Source organism: Bemisia tabaci, chromosome 6 (genome assembly GCF_918797505.1).
Source record: "Bemisia tabaci chromosome 6, PGI_BMITA_v3".
NCBI classification, from domain to species: domain Eukaryota; kingdom Metazoa; phylum Arthropoda; class Insecta; order Hemiptera; family Aleyrodidae; genus Bemisia; species Bemisia tabaci.
In genome coordinates, this window is record NC_092798.1 from 50,323,643 (window position 1) to 50,342,189 (window position 18,547).

Sequence of the window (18,547 nt, forward strand, 5' to 3'; positions counted from 1 at the left end):
CCGAAACTTCACGGAGAATAAGATTGATGTTTTAAAACTTTCAAGATCCATCTCATTGAGTGAAAAACTAGCGATTTTAATTAACGTCAATTTGTATTTTCCGCTTTTAAAAAACCGACGTCTTTCTGATACGTCAAATCAAGCACTACATTAATTTCTGTATTTCTGTATATTTTACAATGAGTAATAGATCCTGTTAGGTGACTTTTTTTGACAAATTTGGAGGTGCAATTAGGAGAGAATGGAAATGTGTAAGAAAAAAAAAATCCAGTTACTTGCCGAACGTATCCGTTATTTCAATGGCTGATTTAACCTACGTTTTACGTTTAAGCGGGATGTTCGGATTTACTTTTCATTTTGTTAACTACATGGACAAGTAATTTCGGAGGTTTTTTATATGTTCCAAATTCTGCGCGAAATTTTGACGAGAAAACACGTCTCTAGGAGGTCTAATTCTTACCACTGATCCATTAATCCAGACATTTGATGACTTGGGTCCATATTGATTTAGACGTATAATATAGAACTTTTGAGAATACTACGTCTCATAGTTTATTAATCTATTAAAACGGAAGCCTAAGTCCCATTGACAGTAATTCCGTACTTTAGAAAAATCCAGTTGTAAATCGGTCTGATCCTTCACTATTGACTAAATAAGTCACACAAGGAAATGATACTTGAAACATAGGCGGATGGTAACTAGTTTGGAAAATTACAGTATACCCGGGATTATATCGTCGTTCCTCTGACGTAAGAGCGAATCTTAATTTCCACGTGAGCCCTGTTTCACATATAAATTCATGTTTCCTAGGGCTCATACGGAAATTGAGATACCCCCTTACGTCAGAGGAGCGACGATATGCGGTCTGAGATGGGGATTGGCCGGTTTCGATGGCGGGAATCGGATGATTTAGGATCACGTGAAATGACGTAGAAAGCTGAGAAGGCAGGAAAACTTGCGCCGGGTATTTTGAGCTTTTACTACTTGAGATGCATGTATTGCACGTGCGCTTCATAGATACCGAAAATTGAAAAATTAATTGATAGAATAAAAAAGGAATGAATAAATAAAGCATCCGTAGATTTTTTAAGGGAGGACAACTTTTTTAAAGAGCAGATTCAAAACACCTATAATTAATTTACGATCGATAAAACTTAATTTCAACAATGAGCACTGAATGACCAAAGTCTGAATAGAATTTTGTAGAGAATCATGAGAATACTTAAAACTTCCGAGAGGAAACAAATTCCTTCTCAAAACTTTTCTGCTTAGTACAGACAAAAAAGAAGAATAAAATCTTTCTATAATATAATTCAGAAAGAAGGGCCTCTGGGCCTTCTATTAAACTATAAAACGTGTTCACACTTTAATTGAAACTGAAATTATGGAACAGATACTAGAAAAACCACTCACTCGCTCTCTTACTTCTAAATACTGTAACAACTTAATTAGAATTCAACTGATTTATAAATTGATCATAGTATCATAAATCTCACTTCAACTTTTAAAAAACTGGAAGCGTCATCCTCGTTGTGATTGATTAATGGCTCAATAACTCTAATAGCAAGTCATTCAATGTTCATTGATATGAATTGGTCTTGCGATAAGGGTGCTAGAACTTCAAGAGGTGAGAAGTGGCGTTTATGCGGATTTAACGACATCAAGACGTCTAATTTTCCCTATAGCGCGTGCAGACACGAGGCACACTCAAAGTTCATCACTCCGTTTCACAAATTGGGGTTTCGGGTGACTTTTTAATGCTTAGTAACCGTCCCTCAATGTTCCTTGCACTTATTTATTTTTTCATTGGCAGAAATTCACTAGATTCCGATTGGAGTGTACTGTTGCTTAGATTCAACGAATGAGGGATTCAACCAATAAGCAATAAGCAAACGTATCACTAGTTATTGCCCACTGGTAGTTCCCCTTCAATGCTGGCGGATAGGCAACAAACATGCCCCGGAGCTCGAATAGTTGCCTGATAGAAAAACATCATTGTCGCGCGGAATGATTTGATGTTGATATCGATCATTCAAATATAATTATAATTATTTGCCATTCAACTAGATAATTGTCGGACACGACTGTGAGTCAGTTTTAGGGTTTTTTGAGTGCAGACTTTGCATGCATCTGACAATAATTATTCACGAACGCTGATTGGTGGAAACCTCGAATTCTAAGAAGTTAAAAAATTGCAGAGAAATCTTGATCCTGAAATTAAGTTGAAGGTTCTCAGGCAGAGCAGTTTGTCTCATTTGGAAATTCCAAATAAGACAAACTGCTCTGCCTGAGATTTTCCATGAAAAATAAAATCTTGAAAATTCATGTGAAATACTTTTTTAAATTTCAGAAAAGTATGAAAAGTAGTAAAAAAGTAGTGAAAAATATTTTCCGAAATTAAAAGCAAAATTAAATGAGAAACGACTGGTTTTTGCTTTTTGGTGTTCCTTAGTGCGTGTTGCCGACCCAGACCCTGAAAATTGTTTAATATTTCTCAAAAGTATGTGAGATTTCATGAAATATTTCACGTAAATTTTCAATGATCCATATTTTTCATTTCATCCGTGCTACCCTGCCCCCGACTAGCTCAGTAGTTCCGCTGTTCCGGCCATGGTCTGGATCGCACTTAGCAAAAAAGGAACCAGCGTGATTACCTACAGTGTTTTCAAAATCGTGCCACTTCTTTTTTTCCTTTAAAAATACTAAATGAATTTACAGTATTAAAATTTACCCAATTACTTCCCATTATAATTGACAATTTTGTGGTGAGATGCAAAAACTATTTGCTATTTTGGGGGATTTTTTGGATGATTATCAAGAAGCAACATTTTAACAACCATCAGGGTGTCTACTAAAACAGGCTGGCCAAAAATCAGTACGTTTGCAGTATTTTTCCAGTCCATTTCCAAGAAAATCAGTACTTTTTCAGTACTTCCAATTGACGAAATTCGAAAATTTTTAAAAAGTTGAATTTCTCGTTCGAATTGCGACGAAAATGAAAAAATTCCGTACTTTCTCGCGAAATCCCGCACTTTTTCAGTACTTTCCGACCGCCCTTAACAAATCAGTACTGTTTCCGGAAATTCCAGACTTGTAGACACTGAAATTGCGCTGGATCCTTTTTGCTAAATGCGATGCATTTGTAGATTTTTGAAAAGTGGGTCTTACCTGAGTCGTTTACGCCTCTCGGCGAGTCCGAACATGTCCTTGTAGGAGCTGCTGCTGCTGATTATTCCGGTGGGCCCGTTGCCGGAGGGGAAGGAGTCCCTGTTCTCCCTCCGCTCCCGCTCGTCCTCCTCGGAGATGGTGTTGATCCCGTTCGGGATCTCCCCATCCTGCCCGTCGTCGCCCACGATGAAATTGACGTTGTTCGCCTTCTGCCCCGTCTCCCCTTCCATTATTCCAGTCCTCGCCAAGCCCGGGATCTCCCCCCTACCACCGTCTGCAACACACACAAACACAAAATACGTTACTCGTAATACTCAAATCAAAAGGATTACCAGACATGAGACGATTTAAATCATATATATTTATGGCGATATAAGAAGAAAACACTAGGAAGTGTCCCGAATACTGTAGAAATGGTGCTGAGTCCACATCATTTCGCGGGGAAATTAAAGCCAAGAAGTTCCAAAAAATTTGATTAGAGTCAAAAATAATTTTTTTTAACTCTAATGAGTACCAGCACGAAACTAAGGAGGGGGGGGGGAGTGTTCAGCTCAGGCAGTTTGCATTGGAATATTACTTTGGAGCTTTATTTGGAACTTCTTGGCTTTGATTTCCCCGCGAAATGGTGTGGACCCAGCACCATTTCTCCACCTTTATGACGATATTTATCAATTTTACGATAGAGGCTGCCGTGCGAAGGCTAAGGAAGAACGCCGCACAGTGGACCAAGTCAATTAGAGAGGTCGAACCTGAAATTTTTTAGCTAAAACTGCAAATTTTTGAGTTTATTTCGTCACATTATAAACTTAGAGGGGTGCCTCATGAAGAAAATTTTACGAGAAAGCCAAAGGGACTACTCTTAGAACTTCAAAGTTTAGTATAAACGGAGTTATGAGCGTATAAAGTTTCCACATTTTGTCCGACTTCTCCTATTGACTCGATCCACTGTTTGCCGTATGAGCATTCGAGAGTTGTCAAGTTTCCTCGAATAAAACGTGTATTTGTGAGGAGAGTTTTTCATAGTTTTCTTTGAAATTTTCCGATATTTTAGATTAAATCGCGAGCAAAATTGCCTGAAATTTTTGAGAGAAAAAATATTCACGATTTCCCGGCAAATTTCATTCTTTTTGAAGGAAATCTGGCAACATCTGGAGGCTCATACGGCGTTTTTCCTTAGAACGACAGCATGGGTTACCACGGTTGAGGCTGCGGTGATCGGGATCGAAGTACTTGTAGCAACGACTGTTAAATTTTTTTTTTAAAAATGCGTAAATTTTAAAATGAAAACTCTAAGAAACAATGTTAAAATGTTCGTTTCAGGAAACCCTTATGGGATAAGAGGCGGATTTGGGGGGGGGGGGGGGGGGACCAGGGTGCGGAGTAAAGAGGAAGATGCATGATATTTGGTGTTCCTTCAAGACGAATTGATTCGAAGCTGTATTACATTGGATGCTTTAAAAATGTGAAAATTTCCTGAAGGGAGCCCCCCGCCCCCCCCCCGTTTAAAGTGTCTGGATCCGCCAATGTTTTGGGTTTTTTTAGAAACAAATTTACGAGTAAAGCGGTACGCAAACTCAAGGATGAATAGAATAGCACTCAGAGTACTCGAAATTATGCGCGTCGCGCTTGAATAAAAGAGTGCTGCGTTTCGTCTCTAATCGCAAAAAAAATCACTGGTATAAAATTTGGGTCATTTTGAAAAAATTTTGTTCCAAACTTGGCTAGGGAAAATTAAACTTTAAAAAGATGCGATAAAAAAATTCTTCCGGTACCGGGAATCGAACCCGAGCCTCCTGGGTGAAAGCCAGGTATCCTAGCCACTAGACCATACCGGATCGGCGCAGTGGGGCGAGCTAAGACAGAGTTACGATTTTCCTCCGTAAAACGACTGTACAAACTGCGAGAGGGAATAAAATCCTGTTTTTTCAGGTTATCCCCAGTTCAAATGACGAAAATTCTCGAAATTTATCAATTTATAGCCTACCTGTACGGTGAGCTTGCCTGAAATTTTCTATGGTATGGAGAGAATGTATAACGGGGGAGGGCCCACAGGTATAGAGAGGGAAAAAAAAAAGACTCAAAAGTTCAGAAAGAAAAAGAAAACACCCGATGATTTTTCTTTAAACGGGAAAATTCATGGGACACCGGGAGTAAGGGGGGGGGGGGGGGGTCTGGACCACCGACTTCGTTTAACAATTGGGGGGCGATAGTTTCTACAATTAATTTCAAAATTTACCCTACACTGCTTGATTTACACTGGATTTGGGCGCGAATTCAAGGGGGAAAACTTTGGTTTTGTATTATTAATTATTTTACTCCAAAATATAAAATCACAAGAATAACGCGTAACGCCTGGGACGCGAAGCGTTTCGGGGGTTGGACCTCGATGCAGTCAGACTGCGTAATAATAACCGCTACTTTAATTTAAAAAGTTTCAAAATGTTTACAAACAAACCGTAAAAGGAGAATCTCAAGTTCGAAGAAAATTTCAATCCGTTTCATAAAATTATCAGGAGATGTTCTGTATTCCTTGACAATTACTGAAATGTTTCCATTACAAAGTAAAGTACGCGGGAAAAATTCGATGCAAATTCAGATGCGTGTGTTTCCACTCATGTCATCGAAATTCAAATCAGAGCACTACTGACTAGAAAAAACCCTCCAATGAGGCGGAGGCGGATATCATAGATTATATGTATTTTCTCAAAGTATTCACATTTCAAATAATACGCGACATGATAATTTCACCAAAAGATTTTTCAGTGTTTTAATTAAATTATGATTTTCAGTAAATAGAATTAATGATCAAACGATTCTACGATAAAAGGCAATGATCAATTAAAGGGCAGGGCAGAAGCGGAGCATGCTATTAGCATCAGTTAAAAAAATTCTTTAAAGTATGACCTGTTAATATAAATGAGCTTTCGTGAATATTGAGTTCAGATACTTAGCAAAGAAAAAAAATTATACAAATGTTAATCGGTATTGGAAGGAGAAAAATTCGTTTCAATGGCACGTTCTTTGATTTAAAATTGGAGGATTTTTGAAGGCTCAAAATGAATATTGAATAACAACCCCGTAATTAAATAAATTTTAAGATACAAAAATTCATACAACAAAATATTCGTATAGTTGTGCAATTAATAGTCGGTAATAAACACTCATTTTTTTCAAAAAAACAAATAACAGTAAATAAAAAATAAATTTAAAAAAGTTGATTAGAACTGGACACTTAACTTTTTTATTAATAAATCAAATGACACGAAGCGGCGGTAAAATAATAGCGGTGCGAACACTTTGCATTTTCGACGTAATATTCTCAGGTGCGAACGACATAAGTAAATAATTTGCATACGTAAAAAAATAAAAATTAGCGGAGCACTTGAATTCAATCGAACAAATAAGGAAATATAACACAACCGCGCGAATTAAAAAAACAGACCGAATCGCTAGGGTTAACGGCGGACAACTGACCGGGTCTCCGTTGTCGTTACTCACAATCAGTTCACGTAATGCGTGGAGTAGTGAGTAATCAGAAATTATTTACGTTGCTACTGATTTAACGTAATGCGTCAGGTAGACATGCGTCGAGAGATCAAGATATAAACACTTAGGCTGTTCTGCCGTGGTAAGCAAAAACGCGGTACGAGCATTTAGGCGTTACCAAATTTCTTCTGATAAAATGCAAATTATCTGGACAAAAGAAGAGTGTTTTCTGTCGAAATTTTCAGACAATTCTACTTTTAACTCAATTTATGGTATTCCAAAATCTTTTCGAAAAATACCAATATCTCTCAAAAATAAATATTCAATCAGGGATGATTTGGCGACGTCCGAATATTTATACGGTGTTTTTTCTCAAGCAGTAGTATATTGCAAGCGCAGAATCCACAGAATAGTCGTTATCGTAAAAAAATAACTAAAAAATTGAATCTAGCGGCTGAAACCTTGACTGCTAGCTCATTATAGCTTCCCAAATAATTGAATGCTCTTGCGTTTACCCCCCCCCCCCCCCCCCCAAAGAAAAAGAAAACAAGAAAAAGATAGTAAGTGTAAAAACCTGATACTTCAATATTATTGTGCACCCTGCGGTCCGTTAAAAGGCGTACATCCGAGGGTTCATCAGAAAATGAATTCGATGAGATCCCACGCGCAGTATAATTGGCAAAGTAATCGAATGATCGCGCAACGTGTGACTGAAGCCGAATTGTGATGAATGAAGACGGTGTCATTAAATAAATATTAAGGTGAATTAATCACTTGCATTGATCATGCCTCTCCTAGTTTTACTTGACTCCAAATCCAGCTTCCAATTTTGAACTTGCATGTGGCATTAAATCAAATATCTGTCTTGCCTACATATGCACTCATTTTAAAAGCAATAGAGTTCTTAGCTTTTCTTTAACTTCTTTGAAAAATTTCCTGGTTAGGTTTGGCAAATCCCTCATTTTCACTTTAAAAAAAAAATATTATCTTCAAATGGATATACCCTGACTTCCTGCAAAATTCCTTAAGTCTTCAGATTTTCATTTAAAAAAAAAAAAAAAAAAAAAAAAAACCATTCCCCGACTTATGCAAGTTTCTGTACAAGGAGGAAAAACTTCGTGCGTGAGACCCGAAGTTTAAGTCATATGGATCTCTGAAGTTTTCGGATTGAGCATCTGAACACTTTAGGTCCAGCTGCTGAGGTTTGGATCACACATCTGAAACTTCAGTTCTTACATCTGAAGTACTTCGGTTTTCACATCTGAACAACTTCGGTTCTCACATCTGAAGTACTTCAGATGTAAGAACTGGAGTTTCAGATGTGTGATCCGAACCTCGACAGCTAGACCTTAAGTGTTCAGATGCTCAATCCGAAAACTTTAGAGATCCATATGACCTAAACTTCGGGTCCCACGCACGAGGTTTTTTTCTCCGTGTAGAAGGTCGCAATTCTGCTTGCCTATTTTTTAGATATTTCAGATCGCTAGCAGCCCTTCCTACTATTCAGCTCAAACATGGTGCGTCTGGAATTCCAAATTTTTTTCATTGATATACTGATTTTCCTGATTTTCAAGGAAACACTCCCTTGCAAGAACCCCGGATTCTCTCTCGTTTAGCGCTAGATCCTCATGGAAAAAAGAATACTATCGACTTTTGTCACCTTTCGTCTGATTCTTGAAAGCCATGTCCACACGGAATTCAAATTTTATGAATAACTAGCCCCCTGACCGCTTTGCGGTCCATCCTCCTGAAGCGCTTCGTGCTTTAAGCCTTATCAGTAAATCTACGATTTTATACAACTAAGAAAGATTCAATATCCGAGCTAAGAGAAAAAAAATCCTCGAATTTTATCTTCAGTATCCCGACAAATTTCCCAATTTTCCCGGATATTTTTCATTCCCGGATGAATGAATAGCCCCGGTTTTTCCAGGTCCTCAACCACGTTTCAAGAGCAATTTTTAAAATCCTGCCGTCATTCCAGGGATCAGCAAGCGATATAAACATAACACGCATTTCATTTCAGGAGCATCGGAACGAAGAAGCAGAAACGGCACCGATGGCAAGGCGTGAATGATCGATTATCGATACTTCCCCATTTGAAGCTATGGAAAATAATCGATTCTTTGCGAACACCTTTTTTATCGATCTTTTTCCACGAGTACCTATAAATGGAAGATCAATCGATATATCAGAAAAAACGGCCTTGTCTCCACGGGACGTTTTCATTGGATTTTTCTCAAGTTTGAATCGCAGGAATGAAACTTCTGGGATTCTTCCCAGTTACCGTCTCCACGGGACGAGGCTCATACGGTCCTGCGACTAGTTTGCGCGGGAAGATAAATTAGATAAAGTCGAGTATTTAACCGGGATTAAAATAATAATTGCACTCAATTGACAATTAGACACATTATTTTAACTAAAAACTATGAACAATGGAGTAATCAACAAAATATCGCACAATTCGTTTACACTTCTTCTTCCTCTCTCAGTGGGTCCTGTAAGGGTAAAAGGACCATACTTGGCACTGGGAAAAATATTGATTAACTCAATATTTTTCCCAACTTCGTAAGTGGGATTTTTCCCGGGGGCAAATCTCGTGAAACGGCCCGTGGAGACAAGGCTTTCGCGACGCTACTGAACGGCACACGCAGAAATACGTGGGATTAACTGTCGCACGAGGATCCCGGAACATAGCTTCAAGATGGGCGCGAAATGACCCGGCTCTCCGGGTCGAGGACCAGGCGGCCGGTGCCGTGCGGCAAGCCTGGACAAGAATCAGACTGGTCGGCTGGCCGCTGCTGGGACGACTGGCCGGCCCAGACATCCTGATCATGAGTCACCTTGCGGATCACTTGTCTCTCATTGAGAGCGCGGTCGCCGGCGACGACTCGCGGTTCAGGAGTCAGGATTCCGTCGGGATTCCCGTCGTCCGTCGTCCCCATTCCAGATTAAGAAGCTCCGCGGGTGAGTCTGAGTCTCTCGGGAATCACGGGATGGAATTTTCACGAGGGAGTGGATGAGTACCTTCGTCGAAGCAGGGAAGTTCAATGACGCATGACTTTGACCTTTAAAGTTTTCGCGCTGGAGCGCCGTCATCCGCGGAATGATTATTACAATTTATAGACGAAGCGATAGTTGTTGAACATCGAATGTTGAGGGTCTGAAACTCCAAAAGGTCTCAATACACAATCAAATTCCCGAACCAATTACCATCGAAGTGTCGGGAGTCATGAGTCTTAAAATCATTAATTTGCTTAATTTTAAAATGAAAACTTGGCAGAAATGTTTCCTGTGGCAGGAAATGATGAAGGGTGGCACTCCATTCTGATAAGAATTTGACGGCCCATCAAATTTTGATCAAAGAGGACTGTTGCATGATGACCATCAGTCATCAAGTGGTCTACTTTGGTCACAGTTGGTTCGGAATTTGATCGTGTATCCAGGCCTGAAGGAATACGGATTTTTCGGAAAAACGACACAGTCTAACGTTAAGTCTTCAGAAAAAATCTTATTTTCATCCCAAAAACTTACCCTGAAAATATCCGCATTTAACTCTGGGATACCCTATATTTGTTTCGATAAAAGTCAATGGATCTGTTGCCCGTAAGAGCTACAGCTAAATGAATATACTCTTCACGCGTAAAATCGCACTAAAATCACGTTGGGCACGTCAATAAAGTCTGAAATCCGGGCCTTGGTGCGCATTATACGTAGTTTCTGACGCGCTTTTTCAAATTTCCCGCGTCTCCGGGCAATTTTTCTCAGTTACCATACAGGATGTGCAAACATTTCAAAATTATGAGTTGAATAACGCTGACTCCGCCAGATTAAATATTAGAGCCTAACACTAAGCGGAGCGGCGACGCACTGGCGCCTACAAACCTAACAGGGATACTTCACGCATTGCGCAACGCGTGAAGTATCCCTGTTAGGTTTGTAGGCGCCAATGCGCGTTCCGCGCTGGCTGCCCGCCTGCCGCGCCGCAGCGTGCCACGGCGCGGCGCTTGAAGCAACTATTTCACACCAGAGGTATTGCACAGTACCATACGAAACTGAAGGCGCTCTAATATATTAGGAATGGCAGGCATCCATCAAAAGTACGGAGCTTTCCTCGCAGAATAAACCAAGATACTACGGCCCAAAAAGAGAGCAGTTTTTCAAAAACTCACTAAGTCGTAGCATCCGTAATTAGTAACGTTTAGCATACACTTTATCGCCTGGCTGTTGCTTAGTCGCCATCGGCTATAAAAGGCTATAAGAAATTGTGTGGCCGGCTATAGAAGCTATTGGAAATTTTACAGCAGGCTGTAGGTCTATGGTATTTTGGAACACAGATTTTACTGCCAATTTTTACAAGGGTTTGCTTCCTTTTTATTTCTGCACTTTGCAAAATTAAAATCATTGAATAAATTAATATCTTACGCAAGGAGAGTTTATGACAAGAGATTGTTTGTTTATTTAAGTTAGGTCTCTCTCCGGGCAAACCTGACCGCCGACCACCGAGAAAAACTTCCCGGATACGCGGTAAATTTGAAAAATGGTGTTATAAACTACGCAGATTGCGCAGTAAGGGGTGGATTTCCAGGCTTTTTTGATGTGCCCAACGTGATTTCCGAGCGAATTTGCATTTATTAGGCATATTCAGTTGGCTGTACCTCTTGCGCGCAACAGACCCATTGATCTAAAAACTAAAAAATTATCATCTTTGCATGTGAAGATTAATGGTCTTGTTGTTGATGATGCAGAATTGCAAAGCGCGGGAGGAAAAGACCGTGCTATCTCTAATCTGCCGTGCTAAGGAAAAACGCCGTATGAGCCTTTAGACGTTGCAAAATTTACTTCGATAAAAACTGAATTTACCGGGAAAATTGCGGATATTTTTTCCAAAATTTTTAGACAGTTTCGTACGCAATTTAATCTGAAATATCTGAAAATTTCAAAAAAAAATTTGCATGAATGTCTTCAAAAATACGTGTTTTATCACGGGAAACTTGGCAAATCATGAATGTTCATGCGGCGTTCTTTCTTAGCACGGCAGCAATGCTGGCGTGCTAAGGAAGAAAGCCGTATGAGCATTCAAGAGTTGCCAAATTTTCTTCGATAAAATGTTTATTTTTCAGGAAATCTATGAATATTTTTCCTTCGTATTTTCAGAATCTTTGGTAAAATTGTGAACTAAATCGTCTGAAAAATTGGGAGGAAAATTTTCATAAATTTTCCAGGAAATTCGCATTTTATGAAAGGAAATTTGGCAACGCTTGAAGGCTCATACGGCGTTCTTTCTTAGCATGGCAGCAATGCCTCAGCCCGGTCGGATGGATGCTCGACTGCTTATCCTTTATTTACTTATGTACTCGCGTGAAGTATGAACTGCATTCTGCAAAGGTCTAATCCTCGAGTCAATATTAGACTGACGTTTGGATTTGAATTTATCAATGTTCCCCAATTGCATCGTAAAATTCCACAATAACAAGTCGTGACGCACACTAACAGAGACAGAGGTCAACGCATTGGAAATGTTCCGGAATCATGCAGCTTTTAGAGTCGATTTATGAACCACTAAATATTTTGTAGACTTCCTGGAAAAGATTTTGAGGAAAAAAACAATACAAAATTGCCTCGCAAATCTCAGATTTTCCCTGGCTGTCCAATCTAACATCTAAAACTTACGCAAGGTGAGAATTGAGGTGAGATAAATAAAAAGTCTTCAAGTTGAAAATCTTGCACACGTCAAGCTGATGTGAAGTAGAATAACGAAAGAGGAAGTTAAGGTGGCATTTTCTAAAAACTTGAGATACCAGCCATTTCGAGTAAACTCCTCGTGTGTTTACAATAAGCATGCCCTGAGAAACATAATGCACTTGCTGGGGAAAAAATTTGAACGCTAAAACTCATTTTTCGTCTCAATAGTCAGGTCAAAGTTCATATCAGTCGCACGCTTGCCATTTTTTCTTCCGAATCGTTTGCGTATGTGAAAAATGAGAGAAAGACAAAATTTTGGCCTTCAAGGATCGGTTAACTTATTCGCAAACTCGTTTCTAGAGCATCAAACTAGGGTGACTCAAGGGTTTCGCGATTGGGAGAAAAAATAAAGTCAAATGAAATAAACAAAAGGCGAACAGCCAGGGGAAAAACACTAGCATGTTTGCATACAAATCAGCGAAAATTATTCACGAGAAAATGAAAGGTGAAAACAAGAGAAAAAAAATGGTTTAAGTAGGATTTTATCACCGATTCCCTGTAACCTGTAAGGAATACTGAAGTACAATACAAAACCGATTTAGCTGGTTTGAGTTTTTCAATGGCGAAACGTGAGTGGTCGATCATCGATATTTCCCCATTTGAAGCTGTGGTAAAGAATCGATTATCAAGGTGTTCGTTGCGAACACCCTGTCTATCGATACTTTTTCAAGGGTTTAAATGACAGATCAATCGATATATCGCAAAGCATGCCGCGACACTGGTGGTGAGCTAAGAGTCAAGATCCGTTCGGCGGTGGGACTAGAACGAAACCAGTTTCTCAATTAGCGGCAGTGGCGTTGATACAAGTCCCCGACAGGAGGAAGAGAACGTGCGCTTTGGAAACTTAAAAAGGATTAGAAAAGAGGTTACACAATCCTCCTCGGATTCTGGTCCGCACGCGGCCTTCAAAAATCTGGCAAAAATCGATTTTTCATTCGCTAGGTCGACAACCGAACCGTAACCGTGCCGCCGCCGCCGCGGATAAACTAGTTTTACTTGCAGGAAACTTGCGTTTATTTTTAAATTCTTGAAGGAATTTCGACCTCAAGTAGTAAATGTTGAGAGAAAACCGCACGTGCGGCGAGTCCGACATTGCACCAAAAATGGAGAGAAAAACGTTAAAATTTTGAAGAAGGGAGACCGAGACGAACAAAAAACCAAAATTGAACGCAAATTCAACCAGAGCGTCCACAGATCCGGAAAAAGTACTGATTTTATGAGGGCGGTCCGGAGGCATTGAAAAAGTATGGAAATTCCGCAAAAAGGTCCGGAATTTTGAACTTCATGCCACGCATGTTCTTTTAAAACAGTCCGGGAAGTATGCAACCCCTTGCGCATTGATTCATGGTGTCGTATTTTCCCGCTAAATCGTGATTTTCCAACCGGATTCAATCAGACTATCGATGGGTTGCGAATTTCTATAATACATAAGGCATAATAATAGGCAACATAATTTTAGTCGTGATTTGCGTGTGAATTTCGAAATTTGTCGAATTTCGTCACGTAAAAGTACTGAATTGTTTTACTACTAAATTTGATGGGGAACTACTGAAATAGTACTGCAAAATTTCTGATTTTTTGCTGGCTAGTTTTTATGGAGACCCTATTCAATATAATAGCGAAAAATTTGATGATAACTTGACTCTGATAAACTTGGTGGTTCATTTCGTCAGTATGATGCAAATGGAAAATGAGTTGAAATAAGATGTGACAATTCTCGATACTATTATCAAGAAATATGCGTTTGAACGGATCGTGTTATTTTTGCTTTAAGAATCGCAATCACCATCAAAATGCGATTCTGCGACCAATGCGACCAGAGACAAAGAGAGACTCTCAACTGGTATCTTGGCCATGGTGGAAGTTTTTACTTTCGGGACTTGAACATTCAACTGTTCACCTACCTACTAGGTGCATAGTTAACAACGTGTTGAGCATTTTGTTTTGGAAACAAACCGAAGTTTGGTAAACTTGTTTGGCTCATTACGTCATCCGAAGCTTAGCACTCACCCAGTGGGTAGATCAACGGCCGAAAATAAGGAGATGGCTGTTCGAACTTGCTAAGGAGGAACACCATATGAGCTTTGAGACGTCGCCAAATTTTCGTCGATAAAGTACGAATTTACAGGAAATTTGTCGATATTTTTAAATCAACATTTTCGAATGATTTTGTACGCTGTCTAATTTAAAATGTCTGAAAATTTCTGAGGAAAATATGCATAACTTTTCTTAAAAATAAATATTCTATCATGGAAGGTGGAGCACGACAGGTGGCTTAAACGGTGTTCTTTCTTAGCACAGCAGTAATGCAGCATCATGATGGACCAGTTTCGCTGGACACAGAATCATGATTTGATGCTTGATTCTCGTGGATGAGCTAAAAATAGTAAGATTCGTCCAGACAGCAACTTCCTACCTTCAACATTAACCGAGATATCGCATTTTGAAAAATTCTGTTCATGACGTCATTCACCGCAATAGTGACATCCTCGGTTTCTTCCGCCTTGCTTTAATCAATTAATGAGGCACCCATTTGCACTGGTTACTCACCGTGAAACTCGGATGAAACCAAGGGTGTCACCACCGCGGAGAATGACGTCATACACCGATTTTTCAAAATGCGACATCTGGCTTAATATTCAACTTAGAAAATTGCTGTGTTGACAAATTTCATTATTTTTAGCTAATTTACAAGGATCAAGCATCAAAACACGATTGTATAACCAGCGCAACTGACCCATTGGGCCATTGGTCATAAGAAAAAGTTAAAGCCCGAAGAGAAAAAGTTAGGTTAGGATGATTAGGTTAGGTTAAGATGGTTAGGTTAGGTTAGGATGATTAGGTTGGTTTAGGTTAGGTTGGTTTAGGTTAGGTTGGTTTAGGTTAGGATGGTTAGGTTAGGTTAGGTTAGGTTAGGTTAGGTAGTTAGTTTAGGTTAGGAGAGGGCATCTTTTGGTCTTGAGTACAACAGACCCATACGTCCAATTTCTACCAAAGTCGACCCCAATCTGCGCAACCAAACTTGAGAATAAGAGGCGGTACCTACCATGGTTCACGTCATCGGAGGACAAATAATTCTCGTCGGAGGACTCGCTGAGGGAGCGCGCGACGTAGTCACTACATTCGGAGGCGGCCGAACCGGAACCGGAAACGGACGCCGAGCCGGAACCGGAAACGGGGACGTTGATGGCGGAAACGTAGTCGGAACCGGACGCGACGGACCCGCCGTCCACGGAGCCGGACCCCGAACCCGACTGGGGCGTCCCTGCGGTCACCGTTATCACCGGCGGCACCCGGGTGACGTCATCCATCCCTCCCTCGGGGATCTTCGCGTCTTCAGGGGTGTTTCCTTCGGGAGTGTTCGTGGGGAGGGTTTCGTCGCGCGAGGTGGAACCGCTCGCTCCGTCCTCTGCGGTTTTGGGGGTTTCGAACCCGGTCAGTCTTTTCAGGAAGTTGAACATTTTTTTCGGCTTCAGAGCTTTTTTGGTCCGCTTCCACTTTTTTGAGCTTTTCATCGAGGCGACGTCACGTACTCCGGATCGAGTCCGGGTCTCGCCCGAAAGGGTGCTCAGCGTGCCGGATCACTTCAAAACAAATAATGGGTGTTAGTAGAGACAGTTTGCGGGATGTCTCGAAGTTAAACGAGAATACAACGAAAAAAGAGTGATGCAGATTTAACATTCCGGATGTAAAAAAGTGTGCGAGAATTCACAAAACGCTGATTTAACAGCCACAACAGTTCCTAAAATAGCAATGTCAAGATGTAAAACTAGCTGCTGTGGAGGTTAATTCAGCGTTTTGTGAGGTCTTGCATACTTTCCATATCCAAAATGTTAAATCAGCATCTTTTTTTCGGTGTATTTACAGAATCTTTTTTTTTTCTTCTTCTTAATTGTGACGGTGTTGTTAATAAACTGCCAGAAAATTGCCTCTTATGGGTTCTTTTACACGCTGAACACATTTCTGACCTCAAACTGAAATTATTCTTTTCGAGGGGCTCGAAAAGAGGGGCTACACCTCTAGAGGGTAGGGGAGATTTTTTGGGAAAACATTATGTTGAACAGAGAAGGCCTATTTCGATCCCTAAAATAGATTCTGAAAAATTCGCGTTTCATTTTAGGGCATCCTGTAGAATTTCTACGTTTGCTCCTTAAAGTTTGAGATACAGCCTAAATTAAACGTAGTATGGAACACGTTAAGGACCACTTATTTCTACGAGAGAATCAACGGCAGATGACGTAGTTTCTGACAAAACAGTTGGTTCCTTTCTTCCAAACTCGGATTGAAAAATCTCAGATATATTCAAAACATACTTAGCATGAGCTGTTTTAAAATTAGATATTCTAAGCGTGCGTAAAGGATATCTCACCGATTCCCGGTCTAAAATGTAAATATAATCCACATTTCTTTCATCATTCAGTCAATTCATCTTAACTTTCTCGGGGCCAAGAAGAAAATATTGATTCCATCGAGATTAAGCGTAGATAGTTCTACATTAGGGTACCCTATTTTCATTCATTTGCGGTAAGCTACTTTATAAATAAATCAGACACGGCAATCAGTTCCGATTAAACCTGGATTTGCCCGGACAAATCCTCTCCAGAATGTGCTGCACGCTAGATCCGTTTCGTTGGCAGCGTTCACTCCTGCGCTGAGTTAATCTTTGGCTTTTCCAGAGTTCCTGGAGCAACGCAACTCTTACATCGTGTGACTCATGTGAGTCGGTCTAACTGACTTTAAAAAGTCCACAGCAGGATATCTGAAGAAAACTTTTCGGGATTTATACAGTATTTTTTCGGTTCGGTGATCTTGTGGTACATTTCCGCGATAGTAAAACAGATTAAGTATCCGCATTGGGGAAGAAATACGGTATGCTATATGGTGAACTCCCAAACCACGTACCGTGGTATACGACGTTGCAGACTTCCTGTCATTCTTAATTTTCTTTTAATGGAAAACCACCCGAAGTCAATTTTTAAAAACGTCTATGGTTTGTCTTCTCTGTGCGAAGAAAATTCTGAGAAAACTGCGAGGAAAAATTTTGATTTTTTTCTCCTTTGAAAAAATAAAACAAGAGCGGAGATACGTGGTTTGGAAGTTTCACCGTCGATATACTATTTCCGCCATGATTTAAAGTCGAGCATTTCAGAATAAAAATGATTTGACTACATTTTCCAAAACGGAATTATTAATTCAGAATTATTTATAAAACATCATTCTGCATGGTGAATCTAAAGGCACTTACATTGTTTCTAAAATGAGCAAGAGATAGTAGTCCCTTATTGCAAAATGCAGCCAAAAATAGAATTATGACAAGATCCTCTGAATTTCCACACATCTTAGGTATTTTCGAGCCCACCTCAAAATCAGCGCACTCCCCTGGGTCTTCGGATCCCCCCCCCCCTTACTCCCCGATTATCTTCGGATTTTTCCGGGCCTTTGAAACTTTCCTGGCATTTTCTTGTTATGAAGATTTTTACAGGTAACAGACGGGTAGCCTGGTCTACAAATGCAAATCAAACCTATGTACAATGTCAGTCCTTGCCTCGGGAGATTGGGGGGGGGGGGGGGGGTTTCCAGGTCCCTTTAATTCCCGGAAAACCACGGCTTCGAGCGATGCAAACTAACGTGACCCGGACCGCGTCTTTACATCAAGTGTGAATTAACGACAGCAGTAAAACCAATGACATTTTCCTAGCTACGAAAACGAGTTTGAAACCTTCGAATCCGTAGCATTTCGACGTCGACTCGAGGGGAAAACTCCTTTCTAAAAAAACAAGTTCAACGCAGAATGCAAATAATCTGTTTAACGGTGGAAAACTAGTTCCACTCCACCGCCAGACGGAAAAAAATCCACTTCGGCGGAAAAAGGGAGGCAGGTTACGTTTTGCCCTTGCATGGCCAGGAACGTAGTTTGATCGACGTTCAACGGCATTTTGACCTTTAAACGGTAAATGAGCTCAAAAATTGTTTTTATAGGATTTTCTCGAAATAATGCTGCACTCTTCAACAAAGGCGTGAATGCAGGAGAAGTAGTGGATGGCAAAATTTGTTATTAGACGTCAAGGTTGCTAGGTTGTGTGATATGATGTTTGAAATGGAGGAAAGTGCTGATTTTTTAATACTATTTGGTAGTGGCAATTTCGCAAG

General features: G+C 40.2%; 1 protein-coding gene and 1 non-coding gene across 2 annotated transcripts in view; both read right to left on the reverse strand.

Moving 5' to 3' along the window:
* ACC (acetyl-CoA carboxylase) overlaps positions 1-15,940 on the reverse strand; it is a 90,171-nt gene extending 74,231 nt beyond the window's left edge. The window contains 2 exon segments of the mRNA XM_072301855.1: positions 3,170-3,443; positions 15,444-15,940. Of these exon segments, the coding sequence (XP_072157956.1) occupies positions 3,170-3,443; positions 15,444-15,912 (743 nt within the window). The 5' untranslated portion in view covers positions 15,913-15,940.
* TRNAE-UUC (transfer RNA glutamic acid (anticodon UUC)) lies at positions 4,933-5,004 on the reverse strand. The gene has a single exon. It is a non-coding gene; the product is annotated as a tRNA-Glu (tRNA).
* Positions 15,941-18,547: the final 2,607 nt, after the last annotated feature.